The 16,748-nt window shown below is 40.7% G+C and overlaps 1 protein-coding gene across 9 annotated transcripts in view; it reads right to left on the bottom strand.

Annotated features, from left to right (window-relative positions):
- nktr (natural killer cell triggering receptor) overlaps positions 1-16,748 on the bottom strand; it is a 174,830-nt gene that overhangs the window by 55,390 nt on the left and 102,692 nt on the right. The window contains exon 1 of one of the 9 annotated variants that reach the window (XM_052015721.1): positions 1,138-1,438. The exons of the other annotated variants lie outside the window; for them this stretch is intronic. Coding sequence (XP_051871681.1) covers positions 1,138-1,307 — 170 coding nt within the window. The 5' untranslated portion in view covers positions 1,308-1,438. Of the gene's footprint in view, positions 1-1,137; positions 1,439-16,748 lie in introns of those variants that run through there. 9 annotated transcript variants of the gene reach the window in all.

Below are 16,748 nucleotides of genomic sequence, written 5' to 3'. Positions count from 1 at the left end.
TGTCAGATTTTCAGCAATATTAAGTAGTTAGCTCTGAGGATAATTGGCCATAAGCAGAAAAACATACCCAGTTCCAAAATGTGACTGAAAACTGATTTCTATAAAACGAGACATACTATCCCTCCCCTCCACAATGATTTAATGACATATTTTTGTTCAAAAGAAATCAACATATTAAGTAAGGACAGCCTTATAGTAATGGCACATTACCTTTGCAGCGCACGATGTAACACTGATTCTGTAAATTTTACACAAAAATGGCAAGAGAAAAATTGTAATACATTCCAGACAAAAAAATCCAATTTTTTTTTACATATAATATTAAAATCACATCAAAAGTCAACACAACACTTTAGGAATAGTTTTCTTAATCAGTCAAAAAACAGATGCGATGCACAAAAACAGATTGCATTAAATGTACTCGAAGCTTGTAGGCAGAGGGCTCTAAAATTTTTCTTCATTTTTTTGTGTTACTTTATTCAACTTCTACACAAAGCTCACAATTTTAAAAAGATATATATTTATTCACTTCCCTTTCTGTTACCAAGCTAATTTTCTGTTTATTCTCTCTTCCCCCACACAACAGAACCACCACAATCTGCATTCAGCTTGGCAAGCAGATTTGGGCTTTCTTCAAGCCTTCCAATGTCAATGTTTTCCTGTGTTTCAAGCTGGCAGAAGTGCCAGAGAACTTCTAGGAGCACCACATGGTCACATAAGGCTACTGGCATCAGTGAAACCATAACTACAGCTACGCCCCCACCTCACACCAGTCACTGACCAGTGAGGAAAGGATTCAGCGGTCACTTGTGCGGTTGGTGAATAACCTGTCCACTCCATGCAACAGAGACATCTGATTACCATTGCATCACATAAGAAGAAAAGGTTGATAACACTTAAAATTACTAAGAGGGGTTGCCAGATTGCACAGCAGCTTTTTTTAACACAACAGAATGACCACAATAACAGATCTCTCAATTCACCATCTTTTATTTTGCTATTACACACAGACTTTATTACACACACTGAAACCGTCACACCTAATTTTATGCTTTAAGTTCAAATATGCTTACTGTTTGGAGCTGAGATACTTGTGCAGCCAATGAATAAAGGGAGCAAAGTATAAGCAGTACTTACTGTAATTGTTCAAATTCATTATCATGACGAATGTGGTTCAAAAACGGACTACAGCCATAATTTATGTTCATTCCCACAGGAACTTCAGCAGCCAAGTGGTTCTTGGTGTTCTTCTCAGTTTTACAGTGTGAAAACACAAACAGAAATACAAAACCCAACAACACCATCATTAGTGCACACTTGGCTTCAAATTTAAGTGAAAAGATTCAGAGGCTCAGCAGTAGATGAAGCAAATGAGGAGAGGCACTGGAACGGCGACATGAAAGTTCAGCTTAAGAAAACATCTCGGACTGAAGTGAGAAGAATAACAAAATCCTCATATCCTTTCTTGAGTTGGAATGAAGACTGTTGACAACCAAGGTAGAACAACAGGCAAGTTGTTTTGCAAAGCCCCATAGTGTGGAATGGGGCTGCAGCATAATGTTCCTCAGAAGTCTGACCTAGTGCTTTAACTTGAAAATTAGTACTTAGTGAGAATTGATTTGTAAGAGTTTGTCAGTTACTGCCAAGTTTCAGGAAAGGTCAAGACAAGTTGGAAGCAATATGGAAAGAGTCACAATCCAGAACATTCAAAGTCTATTCAAACCTCCAAAGAGTTTTGATGTGAAAGCAAGAGGCATAAACTGGATGTGAATCTGCCAAAAGTCACTGATAAAATGATGTCCACTGTGTAGGATAACGTGTGGATTCAGTTCAGATGGGGAGCATGGCAAGTCATGCAAATAACAACAAAACTGAGGCATGGTTAGTTCAATCCAAGGTAAATCAGAGCAATGTCTGAACAGTGAGAAACTTGGAAGAACAAACTGCCCAAGAATAAGCAGGTTGAAAAAGCAACCATATAGGCTAAAAGAACCTTGGTCTTTATCTCAAAATGGCTCAAGTACGAAGGGGAAGAAATGATTTTTCAGATTTTGAGTTTTGGTCCGACCAGACCAAACATGTTCCCTCATGTAAAGGTGTATAAAACAATAATAATGTTGAATAAGGTAGATAAAGAGAAAATATTTTCTCTGCTGAGAGATTCCAGAACAAGGGATCTTAAAATTAGTGCCTGGCGAATCAGGAGTTTAATTAGAAAGTGCTGCCATCCACAGATTTTTGCTGGGCAATTATGTCAGTAAATATTGATCAAAGATAGGTAAATGGCATTGAGTCACACATCACCTAACATTCAACAGAACAGGACAAGAGGCTGATTGATCTACTTCTCATCATTTATCATTGGATCAGAAAAGAATGTGGCAATTATTTCCACAGATGAACAAGTGAAATGAAGGCCTCTAGTATGAATTTAGACTGGGACCCAAGTCCCACCTAATGCCATCAGTGAAAAATTGAACAGTACTGATATAATTTTTTAATTTTTAATTTTATTTACAGCATGGTAACAGGCCCTTCCGGCCCAATGAGTCCGCGCTGCCCATTTTAAACCCAAATTAACCTACCCGTACGTCTTTGCAATGTGGGAGGAAACCAGAGCACCCGGAGGAAACCCACGCAGACACGGGGAGAACGTACAAACTCCTTACAGACAGCGACGGGAATCGAACCCCGATCGCTGGCACTGTAATAGCGTTGCGCTAACCACTATGCTACCGTGCCGCCCTGCATGTAAGCAATCAGGGTCTCAAGTACATAGCCTTGATTATCAGAAGGAACACTTTTTTTTCTTAAGAATAAAAATGTTACCTTGCAACAAACTCTTACCTCAGGAACAGCTAAAATTAAAAGTGGCATGGACCAACCGAAAGCATAAAGAAATATCATTCTCAAAGAATTCTGGGTGTTGAAGGTACTCGAGAGATATTAATTAGTAAAGGGTAGATTTCTTCCATTTTATACTATCAGTTGTTTCCAGCAATAGAGGCAGATAAAAACATTTTGTTCAAAGAAACTGTCTTTTTTGAAATGAAAGACCCAGAGAGACAGCTAACGCACAATATTTCACATCATAAAAAGGGAAGTACAAATTCCAATGTGAGATAAATTAGCTGCTTGAAATGAAAACCAAGTTTGCAACAAAAAGCTATTTTGGGAATTAAGGTATATTTCAGAAAGGAGCACTCTGTTATCAGTTTAGTTATTTGTATATAGAAATTTTCCTCAGAGGATCTCTGGGTTTCACCACCCCCCAGAAGCCTGATCATTAGCTAGAAGCTGGACTTGGATAAATATTTGGAAGATCGAGGGAGTCAGGGCTATGGGAATGAGCACAGAAAAATTGAGGCCAGCGTAAATCAGCTGATCATATTGAACAGTGGGGCAGGCTTGTGGGGCTTAGTGGCCTACTTCTGTCCTGTGTTTCTGTACTAGTGTAGGGCTTCAGTTTCCAAACACTGGTTTGAGAGGAAATGAAGAACATCATAAGAGTATTATAATATTTGTGCTATTACTAAATACACTGTGGAGTGGCCATTGTGACAGTGGACAGTGTTAGAGTGGGGAGCTGACGCTTGGCTAAAGCGGCTTCGGCGTGAAGAGGCGGAGTAGGTGAGTGGAGGTTTCTGGTAGGTTCTCTTTGTTTCTCTATTTGTAATTTTCTTTGTATAGAACAGTGGGAATGGCAGTCAGGGCAGAAGTATGCTCCTCCTGTAGGATGTGGGAAATCAGGGAGACCTCCAGTGTCCCTGATGACTACATCTGCAGTGCGTATCCAGCTGCAGCTCCTTACAGACTGCATTAAGGAGCTGGAGCTACAGCTGGATGAACTCTGGATCATTTGGGAAACTGAGGAGATGATAGATAGGAGTTACCGGGAGGCAGTTACATCTAGGGTGCGATATGTAGGTAGTTGGGTGACCATTATTAGGGGAGGGAAAAGAAATAGGCAGTTGGTACAGGATACCCCGTGACCATTTCCCTTGATAGCAACTATAAAGGTTTGGATGCTGTTTGGGGGGGGGGGGGGGGGTGAAATCGCTGCTGGGACTCCGGCGCAGAGTGTGGCTCTGTGTCTCAGAAGGGAAGGGGGGGGGGGGTGGGCGGAGGATGGTAGTGAAGAGCAGTGCGATAGTGATATGCGATTCGTTGGTTAGGGGGACAGACAGGAGATTCTGTGGACAAGAACGAGACTCCTGGATGGTATGTTGCCTCCCAGGTGCCAGGGTCAGAGATGTCTCTGATCAGGTGTGCAGCATTCTTGGGGGGTTGGGGGGAATGGGGAGGGTGAGGAGCCAGAAGTCATGGTACACATTGGCACAAATGAACTAGGTAAGATAAGGGATGAGGTCCTGAAGAACGAATATTGGGAGTGAGGAAGGAAGCTAAAAATCAGGACCTCAAGGGTGGTAATCTGGATAGCTGCCTGTGCCATGCACCAGGGAGGGAAAGAATAGGAAGATATGGCAGACTAATGAGTGGCTGATGTAGGGGGCAGGGGTTCAGATATGTGTATCATTGAGATCTCTTCTGGGGTAGGTATGACCTGTACAAAAGTGACGGGTTACACCTGAATTCAAGAGGGACCAATGTCCTTGCGGGCAGGTTTGCTAGAGCTGTTGGGGAGGGTTTAAACTAGGTTGGCAGGGGGATGGGAACCGGAGTGTTAGATTAGATGATGCGATGTGTACAGAGAAGGTGAGGAAGGAAAGGCAGGGGACGGGGCATAAATGCAGTCAGTTGGATGTGTTGAAATGTTTACTTTAATACGAGAAATGTTAAGAATAAGGGTGATGAAGATAGAGCATGGATCAGTACATGGAATTACTATGTTGTGGCCGTTACAGAGACTTGGCTGTCGTAAGTGCAGGAGTGGCTGCTTGAGGCTCCGGGGTTTAGATGTTTCAAAAGGGATAGGGAGGGAACAGAAGGGGTGGGGGGGGGGCGCGGGGGTTGGCATTGCTAATCAAGGATAAAATCATAAAATGTGGAGGTTGTTTAGGGAACACTTACATGGGGTTCTGCTGAGACTAGGAAAGGATGGTAGGGTGAGCAACCATGGTTAATAAGAGAGGTGGAAGGTTTAGTCAAGAGGAAGGAGGAAACATATGAAGCAAAAATCAGACAGGGCTTTTGAGAGTTATAGGGTAGCCAGGAAGGAGCTTAAGAAGGACTTAGGCAACCTAGAAGGGGACATGAGAAGGCCTTAGCAAGTAGGATTAAGGAAAACCCTAAGGTGTCCTACACGTGTGAGGAACAGGAGGATGTCTAGGATGAGGGTAGGACCGCTCAGAGATAAGGAGGGAAAAATGCGTCCGGAGGCAAAGGAGGTATGGGGGGTCCTAAATGAATATTTTGCTTCAGTGTTCACCAGGGAGAGGGACTTCGATGAATGTGAGGTTAGTGTAGAACAGGCAAATGTGTTGGAGTATGTCAAGGTTAAAAAAAGTGTTGGAGCTACTAAAAAGCATTAAAATAGATAAGTCCCCAGGGTCGGACAGGATATACCCCAGGTTACTATGGGAAGCAAGGGAAGAGATTGCTGGAGGGTTAATGATGTTCTTTGAGCCCTCCCTGGCCACAGGAGTGGTACCAGAGGATTGGAGGGTGGCAAACGTTGGTAAAGAAAGGTAAAAGGGATAATCCCGCGAATTATAGACCAGTGTGTCTTACATCAGTGGTGGGCAAACTATTGGAGAGGATTCTTCAGGACAGGATTTGTAAGCATTTGGAGAAATATAGTCTTATTAGGGATAGTCAACATGGCTTTGCGAAGGGTGAGTCATGCCTCACGAGCCTAATAGAGTTTTTCGAGGAAGTGACGACAAATTGATGAAGGTGGTGCAATGGATGTGGTATATATGGATTTTAGCAAAGCATTTGACAAGGTTCCGCATGGGAGGCTCATTCAGAAAGTCATGAGGTATGGGATCCATGGGTAATTGGCTGTGTGGATTCCAAATTGGCTTGCCCACAGAAAGCAGAGGGTGGTTGTAGAAGGGGAGCATTTGACCTGGAGGTCAGTGACTCGTGGTGTTCCACAGGAATCTGTTCTGGGACCCCTGATCTTTGTGAGTTTTACAAATGACTTGGATGAGGAAGTGGAAGAGTGGGTTGGTAAGTTTGCAAATGACATGAAGATTGGTGGTGTAGTAGGTAGTAAAGAAGGTTGTCGTAGGTTACAATGGGATTTAGACAGAATGCAGTGCTGGGTGGAGAAGTGGCAGATGGAATTCAATCTGGAGAAGTGTGAAGTGATACACTTTGGAAGAATGAACTTGAAGGCAGAGTATATGGTTAATGGCAGGATTCTTAGCAATGTGGAGGAACAGAGATCTTGGGGTCCAAGTACATAGATCTCACAAAGTTGCACTACAAGTGGATAGGGCGGTTAAGAAGGCGTATGGTGTGCTGGCCTTCATTAGCCAGGGGATTGAGTTCAAGAGCCGAGAGGTAATGTTGCAGCTCCGTGAGACTCTGGTTAAACCACACTTGGAATATTGTGTTCAGTTCTGGTTACATTAGAGCAAGGATGTGGAAGCTTTGGAGATGGTCCAGAGGATTTATAAGGATGCTACCTGGGTTGGAGAGCATCTCTTATGAGGAGAGGTTGAGCGAGTTAGGACTTTTCTCCTTGGAGCAACGGAGGATGAGAGGAGACTTGATAGAGATGTATAAGACTATGAGAGGCGTAGCCAGAGTGGGCAGCCAGCATCCTTTCCCCAGGGTGGTAATGGCCAGTACTCGAGGTCACTCATTTAAGGTGTGTGGAGGACAGTTTAGGGGAGATGTCAAAGGTAGTTTTTTTTTTAAACACAGAGAATGGTGGGTGCCTGGAAAGCACTGCCAGGGGTGGTGGTGGGGGCTGATGCGATAGGGTCATTTAAGAGACTATTAGATAGGCACATGGATGAAAGAAAAATCGAGGGTTGTGGGAGGTGAAGTAAAGAGGGGGATAGATTGAATGGGGGTAAGGTTTATATCGGTCAGCACAACATCGTGGGCCAAAGGGCCCATACTGTGCTGTACTGTTCTATGTTCTAAATACATGTAGCCTGTTTCGTAAACAATTTTGATATTCATCAGAGAGCAAGCTATACTAGACCTGGTATCGTGTAATACGATAGGATTAATTAATGATCTCATCTTTAAGGCAGACCTGTTGGCAGCAATCATATGGCTGAATTTGGCATTCAGTTTGAGGGAGAGAAAATGGGCCCAAGACCAATAATTTAAACTTAAGGGCAATTATGAGGGAATGAAAGTAGAGCTAGCTCAAGTGAACTGGCAAATTTCGTTAATGAATCATTTAAGTGAGATGCAGCGGCAGACATTTAAGGACATCTTTCAGAATACACAAAATAGGTATATTCCAATAGGAATTAAACATTCCAAGGAGGGGCACATTGGTGAGATATTACAGAGCTCTGAGATGCAGTAGGAACTGGATGCTCTAGTGTATGATTTGCAAAAAACTAACGCACAGGTCTGAGTAATTAGGAAAACTAAGAGAATGTTATCATTTATTTCTTGGGGAATTGAATACAAAGTAGAGGTTATGCTTCAGTTACATAAACTTTGGCATGACGACATCTGGAATACTGTATATAAATTTAATCTCAACAGAATCAGGGCCAATTAAGGACTGGCAGATGAACTGCAAAAGCAATATCATATATACTTCTGGAAAATATGTACAAAATTAGACAACTGCACAAATATGCAGAAAAGTGTTTTAAAGTGCCTCGTCAACGTGAAGAGCTCGTCAACAATGTGAATAGTAAAGGCGCAAAAGGCAAGTTGATCTAATCTTTAATGAAGTTATATTATAAAGAACTGCACAATTTTTGGCATCCCATTCAAAATAATGTTGACGGATTTAAAAGCATAGAATTACACCTTCAAGTTAGAAGGAAAGAACATGACATAATGGAAAAACAAGGATTGAAAAGTTATCAAGGGTAAACACAGCTGAGTTTATAAGAAGACCAGACATGAACCTATTGAACAGCAGAGCAAACTCAAGGGCAGAGCAGGTTTGAGGTACCAAGTGGCCTACTCCTGCTCCTAATTCATATATTCAAGTGTAGCAGAGCTATACTTCACAGGGAAGATGATAAGTGAATGTCAGGTTTTTCAGCAGCTAAGAATGGATAATGCAGGGAGAAGATTTAATTTGTTAGAAAGGTTAGAGGACACAAGCCCAAAATTAAGAAGCACCAGTAGGACTGGAAATACCACTTCTCTTAAACTCATACAGGAACGGATCTCCCAGCTAATGCTGCTGCTCCATTAAAAAGGATTGAATGATTGCGTGGTTAAGAATGGGATTAAAAATTACATGGATAAGAAAGAAATAACCTGTATGTTGAAGCACAATGGTTAACTAAGGAAATGTAATGTAGAGAAGGACAAAGATTGATGATGATGGATGAAAAGTTAGATATGATGGTATAGAGATTTTCTCACTTTACCTTTTGCGACAAGGAGCGAAATCTCAAACTTTTTTGCAAATTAAACGGATGCAGTCCATAATGCAGATCACGTGGTCAGCGAGATGATGAAATGTCTTCCTTTGTTCTATCCTACTTTCCATAACAGTTCATTCTGGTTAAGTCCCATGTAGGACACTTGTAGTAGAACATGTTTTGAAGTAAAAGCTCATCAGACTTCCACCTAATTTATGTTTGAAGAGGAGCATATGATGATTGTTCGATAATGGAAAGGATTGTTCTCAAGGATAGTTCTGTACCCTGCAAGTGGACTTGACCCCACTCAGTGATCCACATTCTCATTTGATAACTGGCTTTTGTATCATCACTGCACGTGGCTCCCAGGCTGGTAAATGAAAAGTCCACATCCAGGGAGAGATTTGGATCAGCTTTCAGATTATACATTGATAATATTATGTTTTCTATTAGCAAGCCCAGGTCAGAACTTGTAGGTTAGCAAGGACCATTAAGGTAGAATCCAGATGGGAGTTGAATGGCTTTGAGTTTAAGATTTCTGAACACCAGATCTACAATCTTGTAATGAGGCATCTGTATCAACATCACAGACATAGCACTTGGAGAACCATCAAACAATTATTTCATATCCCGACTGGGAACAGGAGTTAGCTCCAATAACTGAAATAATTAAAACCAATATTTAACCTGGTTTGTCACTAATCTCTGTTGGTAAAGGAATCAGGTTCAAATCCCTCATGATGAATAGAACAGAAGTTGTTCCTGAATTGTGTAAGAGAGAGATCCAATTTGAAACACAATACACGATAGAAACAAAATATCTGATATTTTCATTCTTGACCCAGGCTTGATGTGAATTTCTCCCAAGAAAGTATTCCTAACCACAATTTGGGGTTGTGAGAGTTGAATGTGGATAGGTGCTTTGAAACTGAAAACCACACACAAGATCTTTACTCTCCAATGGAGTAAAAGACCATCTTAACCCATGGGTACAAGTTAGCATCTCAGGTTTGTTCTAAGGAGTTTTCACTGAAACTTTTTCCAAATTTTTTTTAAAGCATAGAATTAAATTGTCTTTCTGGATGCATGAATTAAAATGTGCTGAAGAGACTTCTTGATTAGAAATTATCTTGCGATTAAATTCCTTACTTCATTAATATAATGGCTGACCATCAAAAGATGTGTTAATGGTTCATCTTAAATCTTCAATCAATGGAGCAATAAAGGTAGAAACTTAGCTCAGTACATCCACCACAGGCTGCTGATGTAGAATGACTCTGGGACTTCCAGAAAGCAAAACTTAAGGCACGAGGGGAAATCACAGGTATAAGTATACATAATATTATATCCTGGGCTTCTAAAACAAGTCTGGAACAATTTGCCAATAGGAATGGTGACAAAATTATTCAAGGCATTCACAGTTATTAGGTATAAAAAGGAATAAACATTGCTGCACCAACTGGGCTTTTCTTTTTCCTAGTTCTTATATACCCAATACCGTGAAGAAGATTTGGATTCTGAAAACACTGGGATCACCACTAAAGCAGCAGCTTTAAGTCTATCTTGGTAAATGCAATGTGTTATTTGTATCTGTCCCAAGATGAAATCTATGAAAATAGGAATTAGAAAGTTATGCAAAATTTAGAATCATGTTTGGACAAAGGTATGCAGGTAGATACTCAGTGCTTTGGATCGTATTGGAATTGAAGTTAACAAATAAAGAACAACTAAGACTGTTGCAAAGGATAGTCAAATAAATGTTTTTTTCTCTTCTTTCTGATAAGTCCTTTGGAGATTGGCAGTGGTTCCAGGTAACATCCAGGAAACAGAGGTAAAAGTGCCTTCAGTCCACTTTAAGGAATTGAACATTTTGTGATGGCTCAAGCCACTTACAGGCCCCTCCTAACTGATACTCACATAATTGTGTCAATCAGCAGTGCAGGTACTTGATGGAATGTGGTCGCAAGTCAATCAGCCTGAAGACAGGTCATTATGGTAAGCAATTCTTGGCTATGTATTGAGAATTGTATCTAATTCACAGAGGCACATTGCCAACATGGGTAACTTCTCTTATTTGACTGACCGGTGTTAGTAATGGTGAACTGTCTGGGGAGTGGAGTCCTATGTCGGCAAAAGCTGAAACTCACTAGTGTTAATTATTGAGCTGTAGTGGATCTTGGATCATGGGATCGTTTTCAGCCCCAGCTTTGGACCAAGTTATGCTGTTCAGAGACAAAAGGTCATGCACACCAAACAGGGAACAAAATGGACTGGTGTTGGAACAACTTTAGATCCCAAAGTGACTGTCTATACACACTGCTTTTTAACTTCTATTCTTTCCAGAAATGATGCTTCATGCCCAGAGGCACCTCCATGAACATAGACAGTCATTTAAGTGGTCTCTTCCTCACACATACAATCTGGTAGCTCTTTGACTATATTAAATACAACAGGTCCAAGTTCCAATAATTTTCGCTGATAGGTAAATGCATTGACAATGTCATTAGAATTAAGTATGGATGGTTTCTTCCTCGCTGGACTATTTCTTTGTCTTTAATGGTGCCAAAGTGAGATTAGCAATGCCAATCCAAAAGGTCCCTCCAGTCTGATTGGACTCAGCACCATAAATTCTAACATAGCTATCCACTAGATTAGAAAGGAAATCCATACAGAATTACCTCTCCATTGGCACAGACTGACCAGCTGGGCATTTCCTAGAGTTCTGCATTTTGCAGATTTTAGATTCCTTTGCCTGTGTGCTCTTTCCCTAACTGCCCTCATTTCATAGCTTTTACATTCCTTCCTTTGTGTTCTCTTTCTCTAAATGCCCTCATTAACCCATCAACCAGAAGCCTTCACCTATAGTTTGGACTCACAGCAGTGGCATTATTCTTCTTTCATTCCCTACACTGAGTGAAATAAAACATTACATTGGTGACCTGCTACAGCTGTGAAAAAATTCAAACTCAAATTGTAAATCTTCACAGGCAATGCCATTCTACGTAATTCTGACATTTCTTAGAAGATGAAAACCATTGCTTACATTTTCCCCTCACTACTGTACTTAAAATTCTATAATGACAGATGATTTCTCTCTAGAGAAAAGTGGGAAAGGAGCTTTAACATCCTTCAAATACAATAATGATACCAAATATATCTTATTGTTTACTAAATTGAAAGCAACCAAATTCTGAAAGCATGGCAAAAGATTGGTGTTTTGAACTCTGCCATGGTGAATGACTATCAGCAATCAAAGTTATTTCACCACAGGGAAAGGTATTTGTTTTTCATTAAAAAAAAGGTTTTGAGAAAATTAGGATGCACTAACCCAGAAACAATCTTATTAAAGTCACTGTAACCTGAGGAAAGAAAATCAAACTCTTCGTGGTAGGTGATAAGAATAATGGGATTTGTCATGGATATCACACTCCGACAATTCAGTAGAATCTTACAAACTGTATCTGTAATAACCAGCAGCTGCCTTCAAAACCACTCTCATTCTTCACTAAAAAGCTTATTCCCCATATTTCTGTTTATCAGTCCATCTGCAACCTCTCATTCCTATCCATGGTCCTCAAACAACAGTGCTCAGATCAGCTTGCAATTGGCTGTGTTTCATCCTTCATTTTCCGAGAAGTCTCCATGAGAGATTGGCACAGTGGTGCAGCTAATAGAGCTGCTGTTTCACAGCTCCAGAGGACCAGGTTCAATCTCAACCTCCGGTGCAGTCCTTGTGGAGTTTGCACGATCTTGCTATGACCACGTAGAAATGTGGGGGAAAATAAAATGGGATTAGAGTACCATGAATATAAGTGAGCATTTGATAGTCAGAGTGGACTCAGTGAGTTGAAGGGCCTGTTTCCATGCTGTATGACTCTACCCTTCTATTATTCTCTTACTCTTCTACCCTCACAATTTATACTAAGTAGCTAACACAACTTGTAAAATGTCCTTTCTTGCTCAAGCTTCCATCTTTATCCCCCATCCCACACTGGTGAATGCAGTTTTTGTCAATAAATTCACATATACATGCACACACCCAGCTTTGTCTAATAATTCTATAGATGTTTTTGACTATTTGTTGAACACCAAGGTGCAGATGTAGCTTAATAAAGAAAAGTTCTGAATCATTATTGTTTTCTTCCCCCACTCTGGTGAACTCCAAAGCAAAAATGAAATATAATGCATTTGGTCCAATTGTGACCCACTGTCACCAACATCCATTGACATTTCAGCACTTGCATGCTCTCATTAGGTCTCCCAAACTACAGTGTACATAAAGATCTAAAGTCGAGAAACATGCTCTCCATTCATTGCATTACTTCACAAAAAAGATTTAAGGTTTCTGAGCACATACCAAAATTTATGTTTCTTTATATAAATTGAAAGCCACTTTTCCCCAGTCTGGTCAAGTATGCATCAGTGAGGGGAGGATCTCCAGTAACCCTGCCTGAGGTGCTGACATCCTCCTCACTTCCTTGCCACTTTCTCCCCACATTCTAATACTTCCCTTACCTCTTGGTCAACATCCTTAAATACAGCTCATTACTGCTGGTGTCTAATTAGTTCTTTGGGATGTTTCTCTACTTAAAAGACTGGAGCAAGATGTTGCTGTTTACAGAAACTGATGTCTCAACGGCACCTTTCACGTAGAAATATGGTCCAAGGTCTTGGACAGAAAGTAAGAATTGATAATGAACCAAAGATGATGAAACAATGAAGGAATTGATCATCAACAGACAGTCACTAAGGAAGCTATTAAGAGAGAACAGACGGAGAGAGGTTCAGAAAATTCCAGAGTGCAGGGCTGAAATACCAACAGAGGGTTGTTCACGAGGCCAGAGTTGGAGGAATGAAGATTCTTCTTCCAAAAGATTGTAGGGTTGAAGGAGGCCAATGGGACAAGCCCAGGAAGGAATCTGAATACAACTGAGAAATTAAATTTGAAACTTCGTGGAAGCGAAAAGTCAAGTACAGGGATGGTGGGCAAGTGGCATTTTGTGAAACAGGACGAAAGGTAGAAAAGTTTTGTATAAACAAAAGTTTGAGGTCAGAAGATCCTCCACTTAGACAGACCGTATGCTTAACAGTTTGAAAACCACTGCGATAAACCAGAATTAAGTAATGTCTAGTTCATTGCCTGTCACAATACTTCTTGTGCTCTATGAGACCCAACACATTACGAGCCACTATCTTGGGGAATGTTAGTGGAGATTAATGAGGGGATGTAAATATCTTGTTATTGTATAAATATGTTTCACAGAAGTCATTGCATAATAAGCTCATTACTTCCAAGGTCAGTGTCAGTTTATGCAGTTTGGTACCTTTGTCTTATGATACTCTTTTCAGTTATGAACTGTTGCTTTTTTTTGCCAGACCGAAGGCGAATTAAAATTCCTAGTGCAAAGTACATCTGTGCGCAGTCATAAAATAATGCGCCTGCACTATAAATACAGGCACAATAAAATGAATGATTCTACTCCTCTGTTGAATTATCTTCAATTCTTGAAATTTGGTAAATAAAACTGCAGGAAGAATATAACTTGCAGTAATAAGAATTCTCATTTCCATGAAGGGGAAAAAGCATTAATCATAATAGTAAATGATCTTCCAGCCAACCTGTCAAAGACTATAGTTATGAATTCATAACTGTTAACAAGCTTCCTGACAGTTTAGAATCATACTCAGATCCAAGATAAGCTAAACAATGGAATTTTTCCATTTGTGCCTGTGATATCTCATCGGTGCAGGGAAATTAATGGGGAATGCCGCAGAACACGTCACTTTTGAATTGTTCTGTGCGATAAAGCAGTTAAATTATCTGTGTGACTGGTTGTTAAGTCGCCAGAGTTATCACTGTAATCTTACTACCACAGGGCCTCATATCTGGATTCTGCGGGACAAAACCTATGGGTTTCATTGAGACAGAAGCACTGGATGATGCAGTACAGAGGGAATCCATTCAGCCTATTCTGGCTGTGCTAGCCTTTTCATATCGTTATCCAATTAATTACCCTCCTGCTCTGGAAATACAGCCTTGTAATGGGTCTCCCTTTCCAGTAAATATCCAACCCTTTTTTAAATCTTCCAATTGAATCGCCTTTTTAGCAGCATACGCAAGAAAATAGCTGTTCATAAAAACTCCTCAGACTCCTCTCTAAACTGTATCCCTTAATTACTGATCCATCCCCATAACAAAAAAAATTTCTCATTTCCTGTCAAAACCTACTTCTATCCAATGCCTTAACTTTCTCTGCTACATGGATAATAAACACAGGTCTGGAATCACTCCACACAACTGATGTCCCTCATTCTAGACCCATTCCTGCAAGTCCCTTCTGCACCTACTCCAAGATCTTGATATCCTTACCTAATTGTAGTGCTCATAATTTAAGATAATACTGCAGCTGAGGCTTAAGAAGGTGTTTTACAAAGGCTAGCTTCTGGTTGTGCTTATAGAGCATTTGTCAAAGTGCTATGTAGTAGACATTAGCAAAATTTGAAATTTATGGCAACAAGAGATAACGACAGACACAAGAGACTGCAGATGCTGAAATCTGGAGCAATACACAAAGTGCTGGAGGAACTCAGCAGGTCAGACAGCATCTATGGAAGGAAATGGACAGTCGATGTTTTGGGTTGAGACCCTTCATCTGGACTGAAAGAGGGGAGATGGCCAGTATGAAAAGGTGGAGGGAAGGGGTGGAGCAAGAACTGGCAGGTGAATGGAGATAATGACAGGGTTGATATGAAACTAACTAAGCAACAGAACACAAAGAGAAGTGATGAATTGTTTGGTAGGCTGGAGAGAAGTATACATGAATATACTAACATTCATAATAGGTAATGGCTAATAGTAAGTGAATAAGTTGACATGTTTACCAATATATTTAGTTTGTTTTTCAGTCTCTGCTGTTGAAGAAACACCTTACTGGTAATGAATCACAGTAGATATAGGTTATCCTGTGATTAGCCTTCAAATAAAAATTCAGATCATAGAATATAGAACAGTGCAGCAGAGAAACAGACTCTTTGATCTACCATGTCTGTGCTAATCTAAACTAACCCCATCTGCCTGCATATTGTCTGTATCCCTCTATTCCCTGCCGGTTAGTACGTCTGTCTAAATGCCTCTTAAGTGTTACCTTCCTATCTGCTTCTACCACCTCCCCTGGCCTGGTGTTCCAGGCACATACCACTCTCTGTGTAAAAGAAAAGTTAGAGTCATACAGCACAGAAACAGGCCCTTTGGCCCCAACTGGCCCATGCTGACCAAATGTCCAACTAAGCTTGTCCCATTTGCCCACATCCCTCTAAACCTTTCCTATCCATGTACCTGCCCAAGTGTCTTTTTAATGTTGTTGATGTACCTGCCTCAACCACTTCCTCTGGCAGCTCGTTCCATTTATGAACCACCCTCTGGATGAAAGAGTTGCTGCTCAGGTTCCTACTAAATCTCTCCCCTCTCACCTTAAACCTGTGCCCTCTAGTTCTTGATTCCCCAACCCTGGGAAAAAGACTTGAGTGCATTCACCCTATCTATGCCCCTCATGATCATCCGTCATTCTCCTATGCATCAATGAATAAAGTCCTAGCCTGCTCAACCTCTCTCTATAACTCAGTCCCTTGAGTCCTGGCAACATCCTCATAAATCTTTTCTGCCCTCTTTCCAGCTTAATGGCATTGTTCATCCAGCAGGGTGACCAAAACTGAACACAATATTCCAAATGCAGCCTCACCAATGTCTTGTACAATGTTTTGCCTCACACATCTCCTAATATTTGACATTTTCATCCTGGGAAAAAGATTCTGGCTACCTCTCTTCCCTACACCTCTCATAGTTTTATATACTTCTAACAGATCGCCCCTTGGCCTCCATCCTACCACAGAAAATAATCCAAGTTTATCCAACCTTTCCTTATAGAATCCATCCAGGTGAACCTCTTCAAAGTCTCTGCCATTATCTCTTGATCTGGTGAGCTTTAAATATTACTGATGTCTACTTGTATGCTACTTTGTTATGTGCTCTAAACGCAACTAATGCTCTATTCGCAATCTCCTGCACTATTTATCAAAAGATTGGAGAAAGTTAGTCTCATATAACTTTCCTTCAATAACCACACTGAATTTGATTTACTAGTTCATAGTTTTGCAATTGCAGGTTCAATTCATCCTGGATTTTTGCCTTTATACGTTTTCTCACCACTGACGTTAGATGGCACAGTTGGGTACATGTTTTACACAAAATTGGGAGGATTCTAG

The sequence above is a fragment of the Pristis pectinata genome, chromosome 5 (assembly GCF_009764475.1).
Source record: "Pristis pectinata isolate sPriPec2 chromosome 5, sPriPec2.1.pri, whole genome shotgun sequence".
NCBI lineage: Eukaryota > Metazoa > Chordata > Chondrichthyes > Rhinopristiformes > Pristidae > Pristis > Pristis pectinata.
This window is presented reverse-complemented; position numbering and strand designations above follow the sequence as displayed.